At 42.9% G+C, this 21,174-nt stretch overlaps 1 protein-coding gene across 1 annotated transcript; it reads right to left on the bottom strand.

Moving 5' to 3' along the window:
- Nucleotides 1-281: 281 nt before the first annotated feature.
- On the bottom strand, nt 282-11,042 carry slc2a1c (solute carrier family 2 member 1c). The gene is made up of 10 exons (XM_028566404.1): nt 10,983-11,042; nt 8,541-8,639; nt 7,198-7,358; nt 6,877-7,117; nt 5,081-5,243; nt 3,923-4,107; nt 3,313-3,414; nt 2,582-2,683; nt 830-1,033; nt 282-461 (listed from the first exon to the last, which is right to left on the bottom strand). The coding sequence occupies exons 1-10, from the start codon at nt 11,040-11,042 to the stop codon at nt 282-284; spliced, it is 1,497 nt and encodes a 498-aa protein (XP_028422205.1).
- Nucleotides 11,043-21,174: the final 10,132 nt, after the last annotated feature.

Here is a 21,174-nt window from a genome sequence, read left to right as displayed (position 1 = left end):
CCAATTGGAGCAGACTGGGCTTTTTTTCGGAAGGGGGGGCTTGAGGAGACAGGCGCTCCAACAGAGCTTCTAAGAAAGCGAGTGAATACAGGTGCAGCAGTATGAGGAAAAAGTGTTTTTTTGAACATAAAAGCATGTAAACATGTTCTAGTAACACAGTAAAGTATTTGGGGTTACACCTTACGTACTAACATTTGCTTAAAGAAACGTTGGTAAACTGGGTGAATGGACCTTTTTAACAGCATGACCATGACCAGCTTCAATAATGGTTGAAAGGTGGGTCAGGTGAAAGTGTTGAATCCAATACTATTGTGCAAAGGAATGCCCTCCGCTCCTCGGAACTCCTCTGCGATGTCATCGAATGTGCGGCCTTTGGTCTCCGGGAGGCGAATCCAGGTGAAGGAGAAGGCGGCCAGAGCCACAGCCATGAAGAGGAGGTAGATGTACTCACCGCAGAGTTTCTGTGTGTGAAAGAGACAGACAGGCGTGGTATTTACATTGGGGTACTTGGTTTCAGGATGGCTGCCATCTCTGCAGCACTACAGCGAATAGATGTTTCCCTGGTTCACTGTTAATTTAATTACTATTATTTCAACCTGATGTTAAAGGAGTCAGCAATACATTTATACATATTTCACGTCTGCTTTACAGTATACAGTATGCATTTTTATATAACGGATTGAACAGATTTATTGCCTGTGTTTAACAGTTGCGTCTCTAAGGTGTAAGGGAACTTAAAAAAGCAAGCAAGAAAATCCCCGTCAAAAGTTTCCCCTGACGTCTAACTCCCTCATGCTGTGCAGCATACAGGCCGACAGTAAAAACCCACCAGTAAAGGAGGGAAGAGGAGTGCCAGAACAAATTTCCCTCCCCAGTTGAGCATGCTGGTGAAGGCCATAGCGATGGGTCTGCCAGGCTGGTCGAACAGCTCGGCAGCGATGAACCATGAGATGGGGCCTGGGCCCAGCTCGTAGGCTGAAATCAGGCAGAAAACCAGCAGGACCTGCAGGCTCCGCAGCTCTGGGACCAGGTGCTGCACGGTGGATAGACAAGTTTCTTTAAAGGTCCCATGGCATGAAAATTTCACTTTATGAGGTTTTTTAACATTAATATAAGGTCTATATAAAAGAGACTTCAGATACAATATTAGGGGACCACTAAGGTCTATATAAAAGAGACTTCAGATACAGTATTAGGGGACCACTAAGGCCTATATAAAAGAGACTTCAGATACAGTATTAGGGGACCACTAAGGCCTATATAAAAGATACTTCAGATACAGTATTAGGGGACCACTAAAGCCTATATAAAAGTATCCAAAGAGCACCATGTCATTGGACCTTTAAGTGTGGATTAGGGCTGCACAATTCATTGCAAATGTATCGAAATCGCAATATGGACTAGTGCAATATCTAAATCGCGACGTCCCAGCCTACAAATCGTATCCAACAAACTAAGTCCTGGCAAAAATCACACTATAATCAATTTCATTTTAATGTTTTTCAATGAATATTAGAATAATGATACAGTGTGGCAGTGGTGGCCTAAAAGGTTAAATAAGTGAGCCTAGGATCAGGAGGTCGCGGTTCAATCCCCAGATGGGCAGGATAAAATCTGGGTGGGGAAAGTGAAAGAGCAGCGCTTGTCCCTCCCTCATTACCACCACTGAGGTGCCCTTTAACGAGGCCCTTAACCCCAACCGTGTGACCAATGCTCCGTGACCAATCGATCAGACTGTGGTTGTACTGGGCAGCTTCCAGGTATGAATGTTAATATTAATAACTGTGCAAATGTGACAGGTCGTCGTTGCAAATGAGAAATTGTTCGCAGTTGACTTACCTGGATAAATAAAGGTTTAAAAAAAAACAATCATTCATCATTCCCTCCAATATCGTTAATCATATCGCAATGTCAGTCAAAGTAATGGCAATTAGATATTTTCCTCATATAGTTCGGCCCTAGTGTGGATGTAGGGCAGTCATTGTCAGTTTTAGGGTTTAATTTACATTTAAATGTGTCAGCGAAAATGGGGTTGGTATTAAGCCGCCTACACATGATCCGTGGCAAAACCTTGAGGTAGTGCGCAGAGCAAAAAGGCAAAGCAGGAACTGTCTGGGATTAGTTGCGCCCATGGTTGCGCCTTGAAAGGTCAGCGGCAACCAGGTCAAAGTTAGTCTCGCATTGCCGGACCTATCTCCAGGTCAAAGTTGAAATAATTTGAACTTTGAGCGCAGCGTGCGGCGGCAGTTCCGAGTGGTGCGGGACGCCAAGGGTAGCGCTTGGGCCTTGTTGGGCGTCACCACTTTCCCCATGGGAAAACAATGGAGCTGCCAGCGCAGAGCGGATCATTTGTAGGCCGCTTTAGTGTTCCCTTTCACTTAAATCAAATCTCACGTCGGCTGTTTTCAAAAATGTGTTTTCTGTTCAAACAACTGGTGAATAAAGTTAAAAATCATTATCCTTAATGTCATTGTGGATGCCAAGTTTTTTTTCTCCGAAACATTAGATATCTTGTGCATGTCCAATATTGGGATAAAACTGTGCAAACGGGGCAAAAACAATCGCACTAAGATGATCTTACCAGGACAGAATCCACTATGGTCATAAGTAAGTTGCACACTGCTATAGAGATGAAACCAGTCAGGAGCAATCTCCTCCTTCCTGCCTTTTCCATCAGGAAGAACTGGGAAGGGAAAAAACAACAGTGGTGATGTTTTCAACAATTATCCTGTTGTAGCTCAAGCTGTTAACCATTCATGAGGAAATGGTGATAAGAGTTCTATAATTTTGTCGCAAAATATGACAGTTGTATTTTTAGTAGACTTAAGAATCTTGGGTTTAGCCAACATTATTATAATAATAATAATAATAATAATAATAATAATAACAATAATAACAATAATAAATTATAATAATAATAAACTTTATATAGCATTTTTCTAAGCAAAGTGCTCTACAAGACAAAATAAAATGGCAGATAAAAAAATTATAAAAACTGTTTAAAAGTTATGCAGCATTAAGCAAGGATCCAAAAAAATTAAAAATTAAAAAAAAATTAAAAATGGCATTCTCCTTTATTCTATTGTTTATTTAAAAGTATAGGTTTTAACAGATAAAAGTGAATTTGGGCCACAACCCCTGTGAAAGCATACTTCTAAAGATGATTTTAAGAGGAATTTAAAAGAAGATAAGGAGCTCCCCAGTCTGATGTCCTCAGGGAGGATGTTCCAGAGATATGATAATGTCTTGAATAATATTGTTACTCAAATAGGGAGCTGGAATGTGAAGGGTTCCGCTGGGTGTTGTACTCACTGCCACCAGAGTGAACATCACATTGACAGCCCCCACGCCCAGAGTCAGGTATTTGGCCTGATCGAACTTGGCCTGGAACATTCTGGTGGAGTAATTAATGATCTGGAAGAAAAGAGCAGACATTTCTTTGAGCTTTGTGGGTTACTGGGACATCACTGTGGGTTTTTAGGGACAGGGGTATTGCCCTGACACACTGCCCCAGAATCTGAGTAGTGCTGAGCCTGAATAATGTATTGACTAAATACTACAACGCTGCAAGTGAAATATTCATAAAACGGCTGTAGCAAGCCATGCAAAAAGATTTCACACTTTCTCTCTCTTATATTACCAAAAACGTACAGTATCATTAGCAGACCCAAACAGAATCTGCATATTTTAGTGGACACTTGTTCTGTTTGGGCTGGAGATGTGTTAACACTTTGAGTTTTATTTTATTTTTTAATTTTTTTTTTTAATTCTGCGGAATTCTGCTTCCATAGATTCCATTTGGCCCTGGTCATTAGTTATTAGCCTTCAAATTCCTGTCAAAAATGTTTTACCATTAGGATCTCGGCCTCATGACTTTTGCGAGAAAGACCTTATCTCAGGCAAATTGCATTTCAAGACTGACCGCATTAAATCCGGACAGCTGGCTGCCCAAGTTGATGATGAGGACGATAATGATGGGCTGCTTGTATCTGCGCTTCTTGAAGAACTGGTGGATGGTGACACCGCTCTGAGTGCGGGCGGCCTCTTCCTTCATCTCTTCCAGCTCAGCAAACACCTTGTCTGAGCTGCCTCTCAGCCTCAGCAGGGCTGCAGAGTTAAAACATCTTTTTTTAAAAGGTGACCTGTTCTATACAGTTTTTCAGATTCCTACTAGTATTTTGTGATTCTGCTAGAAAACGTTTCCCACCATTTACGACTCTAAATATAAACGATGCGTGGTTCTGCTGCACTGCTAGCAAAGCATGGACAAGTTCGTGAAAGGACTGCCAGCAGACGATGAAGCTACGACAAACACAACCACTACCAAAACAAAAGGCAAGAAAATACGTAGTGGTGACCGCAATTTTTTTAGTTTTTAAAGTCTTAAAGACTTTAAATTCAGTACACATGTGGCCCTAATCGTCTTCCGTAGATGTCACTATGATATTATGTATTATATACACCCTTACACCTACCTGTGTAAGAATTTCTCCCATCTAGCGGGGAAATTGTATATAACAACCAACTGAATATTACTTTCTAGCCCCTCCCATTCTGAGCGCGCTTTAACTTCTACGGTGGCCGAATTATTCCAAGAATTATGACTTGTGTGTGTGAGTGTTCCTTCCACTCCAATATTAACTTTGGTCTTGTTGCTTTGCCTGTCGCGTTGTCGTTTTAACTTCCTTGGCATCTCTGTTACATGTCCTCGAGAATAGGCGTGATCCTCCATATTCAATAGGCTTTCAAATCTGCCGGCATTCGTCACGGTGCCACTGTGGGTTAAAGCGCGAAAGGCGGAGGTATGTCCCTCTTTGGCTAATGTATTTTAAAGATGGAGGAGCTACATGGCTGCCGCCATTCAAGCGGCTCGCTCCTGTGTATTCCGAATGTTTCTGAATGGCAGATTCTACGCTTACGAGAATACTTTGATTAGTTGCTGGAAGTAATTACACATGGCATGAGCACGTATTTGTGAAAGAACGTTTTCTTTTTTTGCTAAGAATCAACTTAAAAACATTACACAATGGAGCTTTTAAAGCTTTATCCACACAATGAAGTAGTAAAAAGTGGACCCCACCAGCCTCTGCTTTGCTCTCCTCTCCCCGGTTAATGAGCAGGTAGCGAGGGCTCTCGGGGCAGAAAGGCAGCACCAGGTACTGCGCCAGGGCCGGAATGACCGACAGGGACAACATCATGGCCCAGTAATGCTCTGTACCCAACACTGTCTCCAGACCAGCCACCTGCAGCAAACACATACAGGAGGAACCTCGTTTTACTTTGTACTTTTATTACTTTGAGAGAAGCAGATTGTAAAAACAAAGCAGGACTTGGCAAGACTTGTAAAAACATATTTGTTGTATATTTTTATGCAACAGATATGTATCTTATCTGTAAAGATTCTCACAATAAAGCTGCAACACAAAACTGCATCACCACAAATCTGTCCTTAATTGCTGGTGTTGGGTTCATGGACACTTCACCTCTGTGTTCAGAGAAGGTTTGTTTATGATGCGTCATTGTCGTCGCATCGTATATTCTATTGGCAAAATAACCTTATAGCAACAAAAAGAAGAGAAACACTGACTACATCACACATTCATTCAGAAAGCAACAAAAGATTTGAGATGTACACAAATGTAACTAATCCAACCTTGCCAAGACCATTAAATGTAGACCCTCAAGTATGCAAGGCTAAACTCTTCAATAAGAAAAGAAAATGGGAGGTAACTTGGGCAACACAAGTCAGAGATATGAACATAAAAAATGACAAAATTTGCGCTTTATCTACCATATCCTGGTTAGGACTGGGTACCGAATGTCCGAATCCGATATTTGGAATTGGTAGAGCTTGAATTGCGATTCGAATGTCAATCAAATTTATTTTTTTTTTGCACACCCCTACTTTTTAGGCACCGACCAAATTGCCTCTTCAGTATCGAGTATCGTCATTCAATACCCAATTTCGATATCAAAGGAGTAAATCTCATCAGCGTCAGTGAGCCAATGAGCAGCGTGCTTCTACTGAGATCTAATAGAGCTCAAAAGTGAGCGCACACTTTTTTCGGCTCTGGTTCCGGAAGTGTTTTTCCCCATTCAGTTGTTTCATAGACGTTTCACAAGTTGCTTATATAAAGAGTTTTAAGTGTGGAACCAAGCCAACCAGCTATGAGATGAATAGTGAGCATTAGACATTTGATTTCGGCGCAAAAAAACATTTAGAAAACGGCAAAAAAGGCGAAGGTACAAGACTGTACAGAAACCATCATAGACTTCAATGGTAGAAGCTAGCGCTAGCCGTTTGCGGTTTCGCGGGTACGGTAAGCGTTTCTATGGTAACAGCGAGTTGGACCAATCAGAGATGTTGCTGTTACAAAGATTGTCGGTAGTGTAGTTTTTCTCCATTAAATTGTGGCTAAAACATGTTTTTCTTAAAGGTATAGTGGAGAAACCTTCATTTCACAACCACGTAGCTCGGGGGTCAGTCTACCTCGGATTGTTTGGACATTATGACTGATATTCTAAATCCTTATGGAGAAAATCAATGGGATCTTTACTACCGGAGTCAGCTGTGGACGGGACTGTTGAGGTCTATATGCTACATGCTGTAGAGACATGTGGGAAAAACTCTACGTTACACACAGAGATGGGGCTCATGCAGTAGGAGCTGAAAAATAAACACAAAGATGTCGTAATTTTGTTTTGTGAAATTGGTATCGAAAAAAGTATCGTTTAGGAACCAGTACCAAAGTCCCAGTGTTGATATCGTACCAGTATCGGAAATTCTTTTACGATACCTAGCCCTAAACCTGGTAGACGGCAAGCATAAAGAGAGTAAAGAAGAGAGAAAGTGAAGATATCCAGCACTGTCCCCACCATTCCCATCAGGATGCCTGAGGCAAAGGACACCTGGTTGAGGGTGGCGAAGGCCCCCCTCAGGTTGGTGGGGGACACTTCCTGGATGTAGAGCGGATTGAGACTCATCACGAGGCCGCAGAAGAGACCGAACACCAAGCGTCCCAGGATGAGAACCTCGAATGACTTGCTGGCTTTGGAGGTGGACATCAGACACGCTCCCACCACAGAGAGACAGTTCACGATTAGGATGGAGTTACGTCTGGAGGGGAGGGGGGGGGGGAGATGAGAGAAATTAAACCGACAAAACGAGATGGAAATGAAATGTTCTGCCTTTATTACCTTCCATAAGAATCTGCCAGGTATTTGACTCCCAGCGAGCCCAACAAGGCTCCAAAGTCTTTAATGCTGACCGAGAGCGACCACAGGAGAGTCAGGCTGTGATCTGGCATCGACTGGTTGTGCCTGGCTCTCCAGGTGTGGTTGAAAAACTCTTCGATGATCTAAACGTTCGTAAAAGAGAGACCATCAACAGGACAGGAAGTGGGGGAAACACAGTAGAAATTGTGTGTGAACAAATGACAATTTAATTGACTTGCGTTAAAGTCTGGTTTAAAGAAAATACATTTTAAATATAAAAACTGCTGTTGTGATGTACTTGACCAATCAAACCCACTTTTTCCTGATAGTATTTCACCAAGTAACCCAGATGAAATGTGTGTGAAGTAATGTGAGGAATGTAAAAATAATAATAAATAAGGCTGAATGTAGAAGATCTGCCTCACTTGCACACATGTAGTGCAGTCTACCCGTGAAATAGCAAAACCCTGCCAGACCTGGAGCTGAGCCGGAGAGTTTCAGCAGATTGTTAAGTTTATTCAGTGTTTTATTGAGGCTGTGAGATATTTGTTTGACAGTCCCACGGTTTCCCAGCATCCCCTGCGCATGATATTTTGGGTTGTCTTCTACTGAGTCTCAGCCACGGCCAGGCTGTCCACTGTCTGTCTAGTATGGTGATGTGTTTTTTGTTGCAGTTCTAAACTTAATTTTAGTTGAAATACTGTTTCTCTGCTTCGACAGTTTGTGGCCTTTCTGCAAATCCTTTGAAAATGCATTTTTTTTTTTTTTTTTTTTTTTTTTTACCATTATTTCGACTAAAGGGATTTTGTATTGCTTTGTTGGATTTCGGTCTGTATGGATCTTGATGAACTGTATATTAACGAAGCTAATTCTGAAGCTAAAATACCTAATAATGGAGGAATCTGACAAGATATCGTCTCAAATTTTGGATATTGTAATATATGACACAATATGAAGATATGTCTTTTCCTGGTTTTAAAGGCTGCATTACAATAGAGTGATGTCATTTTCTGAACTTACCAGACTGTTCTAGCTGTTCTATTACTTGCCTTTAACCACTTAGTTATTATATCCAATTACGCATGATTATTTATCAAAACTATCATTGTGTAAATATTTTGTGAAAGCACCAATAGCTTACAATATCGACAAGGCGGAATTTGGTCAAAAAAAAAAATATAGATGTGATTTTCTCCACATCGCCCAGTTCTGATCTGAAGACATTTTTGATATCGGGAAATGTTAAACTAAACTATAGGTATTAGTATGAATGAACATAATGTGATCATATCTCCCCCCCCCTAGCCACTGTGTCCCCTGCTCGCCTTGGCTGGAGCGTTGACGTTGCCGGTGTGGTAGCCAATCTGCAGCGAGCCGAGCACCGCGGCCAGGATGGAGGTCAGGAGTGTGGCTGTCAGATGGCTCTGCAACAGTGTTGAGGTAAATGAGTGACGTTTATTTCTTTACCTTTTTTATAACTTATCTTAAACAGTAACTGGTTAACCTTTTTTACTTTAAAAAAAAAAAAGCCATTATTATTCCTATCAAGCAGATTTAAAAATTCATCTAATTCAAGGCTGCCCAATTTGCCATGGCATTTGACATGGTCACGCTTATTCTCTTAATTTTGAAAGTGCTGTAAAATCCTAACCGTAATGATTTTGTGCAGCTAAAATGTACATAATCTGATCTTTTTTTAGCTTAGTTTATGGTCGCCACGGCGATAAAATGACATCCGAATTTTTGTAACCACACGCCCACTGTGCGCTGTGCTTTCAGTTCAACACAGTCGGCTGGGAAGAGCAGGTTTTGCCTCTACAAACATCTGTATGATTCTTCATGTACGGGACCACAGGGAGTCACACAGCCTTAAATATGGAATGAGTGTTCTTAACAGTGTTACAGGCAGACGGTCATTTAGATTTGGAGATAAACGACCGTCACGTTAAAGGACAAATCCGGCGCCCGTAAGCTCTGGGATTAGCGGTTTGCGCTAAAACTGGTCCCATTCGATTTAGCATGAAAACATATCCTTGAGAACAGTTGACTCGGTACACGTGTTATTAAGCCCTAGGTTCATTTTGCACCGGATTTCTCCTTTAATGATTAGAGCAGATAATTGTAATGTTTGGCGGTACGTCGATGTTTATCATGGACGTGTTTACTTCTGTTGCCAGGCAGCCTGCTTTCCTTTACTTCCGCTCTCTTCTTCTCTACTACTTCTTCCTTATTCACAGATTATTTTATTATTTTTATTTAAACTTCCCCATTAGATTAAATACTCACGTTTTATCTAGGAAGAATTACACGAATTATGGTATTCTTCAACGTCGTTTATTTTTGGCCTGTGGCCTTCCATCCAGATACATTTTGGCCCTTCATATGAAAGATTTTAGGCACATCTGATTTAATTATTTTAAGTTGGCAACATGTTTTCCGAATGGGATGCCCTGAGATGTTTTCACTTTTTGCTCATTTTTATTTGCACAACAAAAAAACAAAACATGAACAATGTAAAGTTTACTTTGAATATTTCAATATCAAAATGTGACTCTTAACACTCGGAGATTTAAACAATTGTGATCTGGGCTCAGTGACCCAACACCATAGTCTCCAAACATAAGCAACCTTATGACTATTTGTAAAGATCAAAGATGGCAGGAGCCCCAGTATTTTCACACACTGGCAAGATGTACAGCATTTTAATTACCACAAGTAAGTGTTAGTACTCCTGTCTGTTCATTTGTAGAAGAAGAAAAAAACAAGGCTAAACAAACCCGAACCTCTTGCGACGCCATTTGTTTGGGTGAGTTGGGGTATCACTCCCACAAGATGTTGGTGCATTTAGCTTCTTCTGACTTCCTCTGCTGTGAAAAGCAGAAATGATGCCAGAATTAGAAAACCTTCTTGTCATTTACACATGATGACACTGCATATGTGATAATATAGCAATGAGTCTAATTTCACACACATCATATTCAATATTGTATAGACTTTTACTTATAGACAAATTCATTTCCAGTTATGATTCTCAAAAGTACAACTTTATGATCGTCTCCCAGCAGCATTTAATCAAAACTTGCAAATTCAATTTCTTATAACCAGGCAGAGAAATGTCCTGTATACACCGATTTTTATTTATTTTTTTCATGAGAAAGGATGTCAGCCCTTGAGCAATCAAATCAGTCGGTAAAATGTATATACTTGCAACGTACAGTTTATTTTCTGCTTTATGTCAACTTGCCTGTGCTGTGGAGACCGCTTGTCTTGTCCAAAATAGAAATCCAAAAACAAATCCAGTTAGTTGTCGCAGTGAGGTGAATAAGCGCTCATAAAAGCGTTCATCTAACTTGCACACTCTGCCATTAACAACTATAGTCAATACAGTTGATTCACATAAGGTGAAAAAAAAAAAGTGATTTAAGGAGTTTAAGTTTTTTCCCCTCCCTTAGCACCTAGTATCATCTGTACGTTTGAAAGTTGACACCATGATGGTATGTTTAGTAATACCTTTATCGGCAGTTTATGCACTATGCAGCAAATACTTCTTAACTGTATTAATATATTTATATATACACACATTAACATCTATATCTCTGCATACTTTTCTAAAGTTCTCACCAGTGTTCCTGAGTGTGGTACGTTGATCCCAACTTCATCCCTGAGCTCATATATGAATGTAAATTTTCCCGAGTGAACACACCACTACTGGAAACTGTACACACACACACACACACACACTCATTGGACCAGTGATGAAGTCGCACCCAGCTGGTGAATTTGTGGCAGGCCTGACAGAACGGCCTGGGGCCTCCTCTGGTGCTCATGGAGCAGCTGATCGCTGTCCTTATCTTTAACTGACCGAGGGTCAGTTTATCTGTTGCAACAAAACCTCATTTTAATTCTGGTGGAAACACACAACTGTTCCCGGGTCAGGGCTTAAAGGAAACTCCTTTCCATTTGGAGCATTAAGTTGGCATTTTGGCAATAACAAAGCCACGTGTGTGTGTGTGTGTGTGTGTGTGTGTGTGTGTGTGTGTGTGTGTGTGTGTGTGTGTGTGTGTGTGTGTGTGTGTGTGTGTGTGTGTGTGTGTGTGTGTGTGTGTGTGCGCGCGCGCAGGGCTCCACACTAACTTTTTGCCTTGGTTGCACTGGTGCGCCTAACTTTTTTTTTTATTTAGGTGCACCAGCACAAAATTTAGGTGCACCCAAATTTTTCCTCGCATTGCCGTAACGCTGAATGGCGATACATGATATATAGCTCTGTATTTTTTTACAAAGTGGGCTAAATGTTCAATTTTAAGTCAAAGCCACTTTTCACAAGCTCTTTTATTAAAACAGATTGTGATTAAAATAAAATGCAAAGACAGGGTTTCCTTTACCAGTTTGAAAATATACAGCTGCAACACATGTAAATAAAAGTTATCTAAAATAAATAGCCTAGGATAGCCTATATAATAATAATATATATATATATATATATATATATATATATATATATATATATATATATATATATATATATATATATATATATATATATATATATATATATCCATCCATCCATCCATCCATCCATCCATCCTCGTCCGCTTATCTGGTGTCGGGTCGCGGGGGGAGCAGCTCCAGCAGGGGACCCCAAACTTCCCTTTCCCGAGCAACATTAACCAGCTCCGACTGGGGGATCCCGAGGCGTTCCCAGGCCAGGTTGGAGATATAATCCCTCCACCTAGTCCTGGGTCTTCCCCGAGGCCTCCTCCCAGCTGGACGTGCCTGGAACACCTCCCTAGGGAGGCGCCCAGGGGGCATCCTTACCAGATGCCCGAACCACCTCAACTGGCTCCTTTCGACGCAAAGGAGCAGCGGCTCTACTCCGAGCTCCTCACGGATGACTGAGCTTCTCACCCTATCTCTAAGGGAGACGCCAGCCACCCTCCTGAGGAAACCCATTTCGCCGCTTGTACCCTGGATCTCGTTCTTTCGGTCATGACCCAGCCTTCATGACCATAGGTGAGGGTAGGAACGAAAACTGACTTTTCGTCACAACGGTGCGATAGATTGAATGCAATACCGCACCCGCTGCGCCGATTCTCCGACCAATCTCCCGCTCCATTGTCCCCTCACTCGCGAACAAAACCCCAAGGTACTTGAACTCCTTCACTTGGGGTAAGGACTCATTCCCTACCTGGAGAAGGCATTCCATCGGTTTCCTGCTGAGAACCATGGCCTCCGATTTAGAGGTGCTGATCCTCATCCCAACCGCTTCACACTCGGTTGCGAACCGATCCAGTGAGTGCTGAAGGTCGCAGGCCGATGATGCCATCAGGACCACATCATCTGCAAAGAGCAGCGATGAGATCCCCAGCCCACCAAACTGCAACCCCTCCCCACCCCGACTACGCCTCGATATCCTGTCCATAAATATTACAAACAGGATTGGTGACAAAGCGCAGCCCTGGCGGAGGCCAACCCTCACCTGAAACGAGTCCGACTTACTACCGAGAACCCGGACACAGCTCTCACTTTGGTCATACAGAGATTGGATGGCCCTGAGTAGAGACCCCTCACCCCATACTCCTGCAGCACCTCCCACAGTATCTCCCGGGGACCCGGTCATACGCCTTCTCCAAATCCACAAAACACATGTAGACCGGTTGGGCATACTCCCAGGCTCCCTCCAGGATCCTTGCGAGAGTGAAGAGCTGGTCCGTTGTTCCACGACCAGGACGGAATCCGCATTGTTCCTCCTCAACCCGAGGTTCGACTATCGGCCGAACCCTCCTTTCCAGCACCTTGGAGTAGACTTTACCAGGGAGGCTGAGAAGTGTGATACCCCTATAATTGGCACACACCCTCTGGTCCCCCTTTTTAAAAAGAGGAACCACCACCCCAGTCTGCCACTCCTTTGGCACCGTCCCAGACTTCCACGCAATGTTGAAGAGGCGTGTCAACCAGGACAGCCCCTCCACACCCAGAGCCTTGAGCATTTCTGGACGGATCTCATCAATCCCCGGGCTTTGCCACTGTGTAGTTGTTTGACTACATCAGTGACTTCCGCCTGGGAAATCGACGACAATCCCCCGTTATCCTCCAGCTCTGCCTCTAACATAGAGGGCGTATTAGTCGGATTCAGGAGTTCCTCAAAGTGCTCCTTCCACCGCCCTATTACCTCCTCAGTGGAGGTCAACAGTGTCCCATCCTTACTGTACACAGCTTGGATGGTTCCCCGCCCCCCTCCTGAGGTGGCGAACAGTTTTCCAGAAACACTTTGGTGCCGACCGAAAGTCCTTCTCCATGTCTTCTCCAAACTTCTCCCACACCCGCTGCTTTGCCTCTTTCACGGCAGAGGCTGCAGCCCTTCGGGCCCCTCGGTACCCTGCAACCGCCTCCGGAGTCCTCCGAGATAACATATCCCGGAAGGACTCCTTCTTCAGTCGGACGGCTTCCCTGACCACTGGTGTCCACCACGGTGTTCGTGGGTTACCGCCCCTTGAGGCACCTAAGATCCTAAGACCACAGCTCCTCGCCGCAGCTTCAGCAATGGAAACTTTGAACATTGTCCACTCGGGTTCAATGCCCCAGCCTCCACAGGGATGCACGAAAAGCTCCGCCCGGAGGTGTGAGTTGAAAGTCTGTCGGACAGGGGCCTCCTCCAGACGTTCCCAATTTACCCGCACTACACGCTTGGGCTTACCAGGTCTGTCCAGAGTCTTCCCCACCCCTGACCCAACTCACCACCAGATGGTGATCGGTTGACAGCTCTGCCCCTCTCTTCACCCGAGTGTCCAAAACATACGGCCTCAGATCAGATGAAACGATTATGAAATCGATCATTGACCTTGGCCTAGGGTGCTCTGGTACCAGGTACACTTATGAGCATCCCTATGTTCGAACATGGTGTTCGTTATAGACAATCCATGACTAGCACAGAAGTCCAACAACAAACAACCACTCTGGTTTAGATCAGGGAGGCCGTTCCTCCCAATCACGCCTCCAGGTGTCTCCATCATTGCCCACGTGTGCGTTGAAGTCCCCAGCAGAACAATGGAGTCCCCCACTGGAGCCCCATGCAGGACTCCAGTCAAGGTCTCCAAGAAGGCCGAATACTCCGAACTCCTGTTTGGTGCATATGCACAAACAACAGTCAGAGTTTTCCCCCACAACCCGCAGGCGTGGGAGGCGACCCTCTCGTCCACCGGGTAAACCCAACACAGCGGCGCCAGCCGGGGCTTGTGAGTATCCCCACACCCGCCCGGCGCCTCACACCCTGGGCAACTCCGGAGAAGAAAAGAGTCCAACCCCTATCCAGGAGTATGGTTCCAGAACCGAGACTGTGCGTGAGGTAAGCCCCACCAGATCTAACCGGTAGCGCCCCACCTCCCGCACCAGTTCCGGCTCCTTCCCCACAGAGAGGTGACGCCCACGCCCCCAGAGCCATCGCCTGCCGCCCGGGTCTGGTCCGCCGAGGCCCCTGACCTTCACTGCCACCCATGTGGCATCGCACCCGACCCCAACGGTTCCTCCCACAGGTGGTGGGCCCATGGGCTGGAGCTTTCTCTATATATATATATATATATATATATATATATATATATATATATATATATATATATATATATGAGAAAGCTCCTTCATAAGCTTTCAACAACAATCACAGATTGATTAAAAGAGAGAGAGGACGCCCGGATCAGTTGGTAAATATAGAGGTTTGACTCCGACATGTGGCCCTTTCCTACATGTCATCCCCTCCCCCCTCTCTCCCCTTTCATGTCTTCAGCTTTCCTATCAAAATAAAGGCCGAAATCTTTATAAAAAAAAAAAAAAACGACCAAAAGACCGGGGAGTGCGATGGACTGAAGCATATGCTAGGCTACTCAGAGAGTGACGGCTGACTCATTAGCGGCGTTACACCCGTCTTGTGTAGGCTATGAAATGTCTGTATCGTCACTGCGCTGCATTTTTATGAACTATGATCCAGCAGGCTCCGTCTCACACACTATTACTCAACCAACTGAAGTTAGTTGCACTTAATAACTTCTAATGTGTTTTTCGCCGTGGCGGCCGCAGTAACCGAGAGTTACCAGCGGAAACACTGGTACCAATACAGGTTTCCCTCTCATACTTAACAATATACAGCTGTGTTAATACCAATTAAAACTGTAGACAAATGTCGGGAGTTTGGACCAGCGGCGCTGTGTCCCTCCATGTTGCAGGTGAGCCGGCCGCAAAATTACGAATCCCACTATTGCCACGCCAAGACCCGCCCTACGAAGCAGCTCGATTGGTTGCGGTTAGGGGATTGGTCAGGGGATAGGACCTGTACATGTAAGCATGGACGCCTGGCCAATAGTAGTGTGTGAACGCTATTGAAGGGCGGGTCTTGGCATGGCCATAGTGGGATTCGTAACATCGCGAGCCGGCCGGTGTGTGAGTGAATGGGGGGCTGCGGAGGAGAGATCTAAACACAGGCACGGCTTTCCAGAAGGAACGGGTCATGTAACGCAACATTAAACCATATCCATAGAAACGACATCGCTTCGTTAGTGGAGAGGCAGCGGATGCGAGGACGTTAGGTGCACCGGTGCGACCTGGGAAAAATCTTAGTGGCACCGTTACAGATTTTGGTCGCACTCTCGAGCCCTGGTGTGTGTGTGTGTGTGTGTGTGTGTGTGAGATTTTTCCAGCATTGAACCTTATGTCACAGTTTATAATTACCTTTTTCAATGATAAAGAAAGCCTAGAAAAGCCGTTTTGTTAGGTTAAATAACAAACCTTTGTGTGCAAATGTCTACATTCCTCCCACTATTCTTTGTAATGTTACCCAAACACCATTTACTTCTATGAATCAACATACACGTGAGTAAATTATAAAGGATAATCTGTTCATGGTAATAGCTGGTTATGACAGTCAGTTGGAAACGTACATCTGTGTTCTTGGGCCTTTTTGGGAGTTTTAAAGAGAAATAGCTGCAGTCTAATGAAGTGTCAAAATTTGCTGCACGTGAAGGCAGAGATGACGCGAGAGTTGAAGCGACTTTGCGATACCTGCGTTAGCATTAGGGTTATGAATAGTCATACTATCTTTACCTTAAATAAATCGCCTGAAAATGACACCAGGTCTGCTACAGTATAACCATACACATCTCTACACACTAGGGATCCACCGATACTGTTTTTTAAAGGCCGATACAAGTTATTAGTTGGTAATGAAAGCGATAGCCGATATTTGGAACTGATATGCAATTACAGTGAAAATGAAAAGTATAAAATTAAGATTTTTGAACTCCAACACAAAACTTTTTACAATGCTTTAAGCTATTATTAATTAAATTAGAAACTTTTTAACGCAGTACAAAGTAGGGATAGGCCGATTATGGGCCCTGGCTCATTATCGGGCCGTTTTTTTTGGCAGTTTGTAGATTACCTGTATCAACGGTTTATTTGCCTGATAACCGATAAAGTAAATGAATTAAAAAGAGCGCTACTTTGGCTCCGCTACAGCTGTGTCTGTTCCTCTGCTTCGGTTTCACTCACCACTGAGTTGCACTTAAAGGTGCAGTAGGTAAGACTTATAAAACTAACTTGGTGTCATATTTGCTGAAACTGACCATGTTCCAGTAGAACTACATTAAGCAGGTCATTTAAAAATACAAAACTGTGTGTCAATCACTGCTCATGCACACACATTCATTCTCCCTTGTGGGGGGAGGGGCTTACCCCACAGTCACATTAGCTACAAAAGAGAGCGACATGCACTCACTTGTGGGCGCTCCTGGGCGTGCCTAGCCTACTCCTGGTTGCTTGGCAACAGTAAACAGAAATTCTTCGGTGCTACCTTCAAGCACGTCTTAAAAGTTACTTCAGAGGTATTGTTAAGTCACAAGAACGATGTTTTTGGATTTAAAAGTATTTATTTCTCGATAAAAGTAACAAAATATATGAGATAAAATGCCAAACATATCAGATATATATAGAAATACGATGTACTGAAGCGTTTTCCGCCATCTTGAATTATTTTCTTCGACTCGAGCCACTGACCTACATCACGCTGCCTGCACTCCGATTGGCAGTCGCTTTGTCGCATCGCTCAGCATTTGCATAAAATAGACTTCTTGTCTATTTTTGCCCCGCCTTGCTCGTGGCAGCAGTGAGCTCGTCGCTTGTCGCTGGCAAACGGCTGCTCCAATTGAAAATTAATGGTAGCCTGTCGCTTTGTCTCGGTCTCTTGTAGCTAGTGTGACTGTGGGGTTATGAGACAGTTTTGGGCTTTAGCAGAAAGTGGGGAGAGACTGAGAAGTTGTTGATATTCAAATTTTTTGGCTAAGTCCTGGATCTTCGCAGTCCTACCTACAGCACCTTTAATGTCCCGCCCACAACACTATCTGACTCTCTTTGACTGTGGATTATCTTGAATGTTTTTTTTTTATTAAAATAAAATGTATTAAATAATTGCTTAAAGCATTTTTAAAAAGTTTTGTGTTGGAGTTTGTAACATTCCAAAATCTTGATTTAGATTTTTACTGTAAATGCATATCGGTTCCAAATATCGGTTATCGGCCTTTAAAAAAACAGTATCGGTAGATCCCTAATCCACAGTAAAAGATGCGATAGTGTTAGTGGGCGGGACATTAAGTCTGACTCAGTGGGGAGTGAAACCGAAGCAGAGGGACACACACAGACAAAGTAGCGCACTTTTTAATTCCTTAACTTTATTGGATATCAGGCAAATACAACGCCGATACAGTCAAACGGCCCGAGAATCGGTTTATCCCTACTACACACATCAGACTGCTCGCTTCTAACTCAACATTTCTACCTTCTTGGCTGAGGTGGACGGCCTAGTGCTGCATGAATTAGCCAGCACCTAACGGCTTAATACCGACAAAACACAGTCAATTTCAGCCTGCATGCAGGTTTTTTTTTTCTTTAATAAAACAAATATTAAAATCGCAAAATTTAAATTTGAATACCTACTTATCGAACAAATATTCTGATCCAGCCCTAGGATCAAGACTAGCTGACTGAGGCCGAGATACTGTGTGGAGTTTTCAGTGATAGTCTTAAAGGTGGATTGCGAAGATCCAGGACTTAGCCTATGTCCCCTCCTTTCTGCTAAAGCCCAAAACAGTCCCCGAAGTAGGGGTGCACTGATCCGATATTAAGATCGGATATCGGCCCCGCTATTGACAAAATAGCTGGATCGGGGATCGGAAAAATTTACATTTTTATGACAATTAATGACCCACAACTAGCTCTCTCTAAAATGATAAAACACCATATCACACAACAATTTGTGACTTAAACAATTTCTAGCACTAATAATTTTAGATTTACAAATGTACACCGCCAAACGGCATGTTGGGTAACATTATAGCTGCTAGCTAGCCAGGTAGCATAAGAGTCTGTTAAGCTGGGAGAGGCTCCGGTCGCTACTGCACATTCAAGAACAGAGAAGAGAGTTAGAGGATGAAGAAAGACCGGAGATAAACCAGAACAATGTAGGCTCAAGAGAGGAGCCGTCTGTTGTTCCGAAGTTGTTTGTTTCTAAAAAATCGGACATAATTTAGCCACTGTTGTTGCCCGTCGCTCTAACATTACTTGGTTGCGCTAACGTTACTCGGCCGTGCTAACGTTAAAGACATGCCACTTCAAGCATGCAGCGGAGCAACATTATGAACGCAATAACAATCCACCTACGGTCCCGCTACAGAGCGTTGAGAAAGACGGGTTCAGAGCAATGATTAAAACACTGGATTTAAGATGTCTTGAGTTTATTTTACTACTTTGCACAATAAAAATAGTTTCATGGATTCTCCTTCATATAAAGTTATTGTATAATGTTGTGGAGCCAAGCCAACATTTTAGTAATCAATGCTTTTAGTAAATATGATGGCATTAAAATGTCTTTGTGATATTCTATGTACTCCTGACAGTAGAATAAGCCATTATAAACCTATATAAAGGCCCATTATTGTTATTTATTTAAATTTATTTGAAGAAGTTTGATTACATTGTTTTTTAAATAACAAATAAATAACAATTCAATACATTACATCTGTTATTTTGTCTTAGTTAGGAAAGTAATGTTTAGTTAGGAAAGTCTGGTGCCTTTAGTCTCCTCCACATGGTGAAGGAAGGTATAAGGTGGAAGGTATACAGTTATTATTAATTCAACAACGGTATCGGGTATGGACAGATACACAAAGCCCTGGTATCGGGACTGAAAAAGTCGGATTGGTGCATCCCTACTCCTAAGCCCCTCCCCCCACAAGGGAAAATGAATGTGTGTGCATGAGCAGTGATTGACACGCAGTTAGACCCCCCCCCCCGGCCCTGATTGATGCATCTGAACAGGGAGTGGTGGATTTTTGCAAATCGCACTACAGGCTGTAGGTGGAGCCAGAGGAGCAGGATTATTTATTTACTTTTTTTTAATGACCTGCTTCATGTAATTCTACTGGAACATAGGGTCAGTTTCAGCAAATATGACACAAAGTTAGTTTTATAAGTCTTACCTACTGCACCTTTTTTAAAAGGCATTACCCATCACACAATGCTGTGACAATGTAGAGCTTCAAGGATTTAACAGTACCAGGATGAAGTGTATTTCCTCTTCCTGCACAGCAATCCCAATATTGGCCTTTAATGCTCCCTGCTCCGTCAGCCTGAAGCTCTTGATGTATCGGTTTCCAACATGTGGCAGTCAGTCCTTGAGCTGTGACAGAAGCAACATGCGCACATTCGAGTAATCCCGAAACCGGACTGATCCTGATCAAAGGGATCCCATGAGGGGGAGCAATGAAGGGCTTTATTTAGGGGCTAAAGTCATCTTGGCCTAATGTTTTTTTGTTATGTTTGTATAATCTCATTATTTAGGTCCATTCTAGTCAGGGTGATTATCTGTGCTTACATGTGGTTGTGTGCAAATTTACGTATGTGCCTGTGGGTGTTTTGTGTTTGTTTTGTTGCTATATATTTTAATAGCGTAACCATATGTTGTATGTGGGTAATTTTCCCTGTATTTGCCACATAGTATGAAGTAATACAGTATTTAGAAATCATGTCATTGCCTCATTTTTACGGTTTTCATGCCTTAGTTTTAGCTGATGAATTGCATCATTCTAATTGGCATGTCCTATGTCTCTTTGCTCATTTCCTCACATGAATCATTGAAGTTTAATCTAATCCAGTCTTTTTGAAAATCTTGTTACTCAAGTGTGTGTTTTTGTTTGTGTGGGTGTTTGCATGCTAGTACAAAGTAGTAGTAGTGCAAACGAGCCTCTATGTATAAGCTACATGTGTCCACATTTCCACTAGTAAAATACAGGACGGACACACACACACACACACACCTGCCTCTCGAACAAATCCAAATGGGCAGTAACTGCTTTTGTGCTGCCGAGTTGCTCCAGCCAAATAAATAAAATCAAGGAGAAGAACGATGAACTTAATCCTAGTGCTGTGTGAGGAAACCTTTCCCCCGGCCTCACCACAAACCACATAATTTGTGCATGAAAATTATTTTGTTATCATAAAACATAAGTACAATATGCACAAATAAATATTAAGTGGCCCGGGAGGTGATAAAAAGCAGATAATTCCACTCCACAGAAAAACCTGCGCAGCACTGACTCATATGTGAAATACTTGAGTTGTGTTAGTTAAAGACAGAAAACAGAAGACCTCCCATAAAACTCCTTACTATAATAAAACGGTGCTAGTTTCACATTTCAAATCTTTTATTTGTTATTAACATAGTTAATTATGGATAGCTACTGTCCAAACTGTTAAACTGATTAATAAAGGTGAAGAAAAAGTAGCACATCTCAAGTTCCCAAGTGAAGGAGGACAAAATACTCTTTATTTTGCTTATTTAATTAGGATCACATCACAATAAATCAATGCTGACGCGTTTCGGCACAAAGCCGCCTTCAGAGCGTTTTAAAAATAATCTGTTAT

Source organism: Perca flavescens, chromosome 20 (assembly GCF_004354835.1).
Source record: "Perca flavescens isolate YP-PL-M2 chromosome 20, PFLA_1.0, whole genome shotgun sequence".
Classification (NCBI taxonomy): Eukaryota; Metazoa; Chordata; class Actinopteri; order Perciformes; family Percidae; genus Perca; species Perca flavescens.
This window is presented reverse-complemented; position numbering and strand designations above follow the sequence as displayed.

What these genes read in the sequence shown, in the direction of transcription:
- slc2a1c (XM_028566404.1), bottom strand. Translation starts at nt 11,042, where the DNA reads ATGAGCACCAGAGGAGGCCCCAGGCCGTTCTGTCAGGCCTGCCACAAA. An exon ending in CTGGCAGATTCTTATGGAAG is followed by an intron (nt 7,118 to 7,197) that starts GTAATAAAGGCA and finishes CCTCCCCTCCAG; the next exon opens with ACGTAACTCCATCCTAATCG. An exon ending in CAGGCATCCTGATGGGAATG is followed by an intron (nt 5,244 to 6,876) that starts GTGGGGACAGTG and finishes TGTTTGCTGCAG; the next exon opens with GTGGCTGGTCTGGAGACAGT.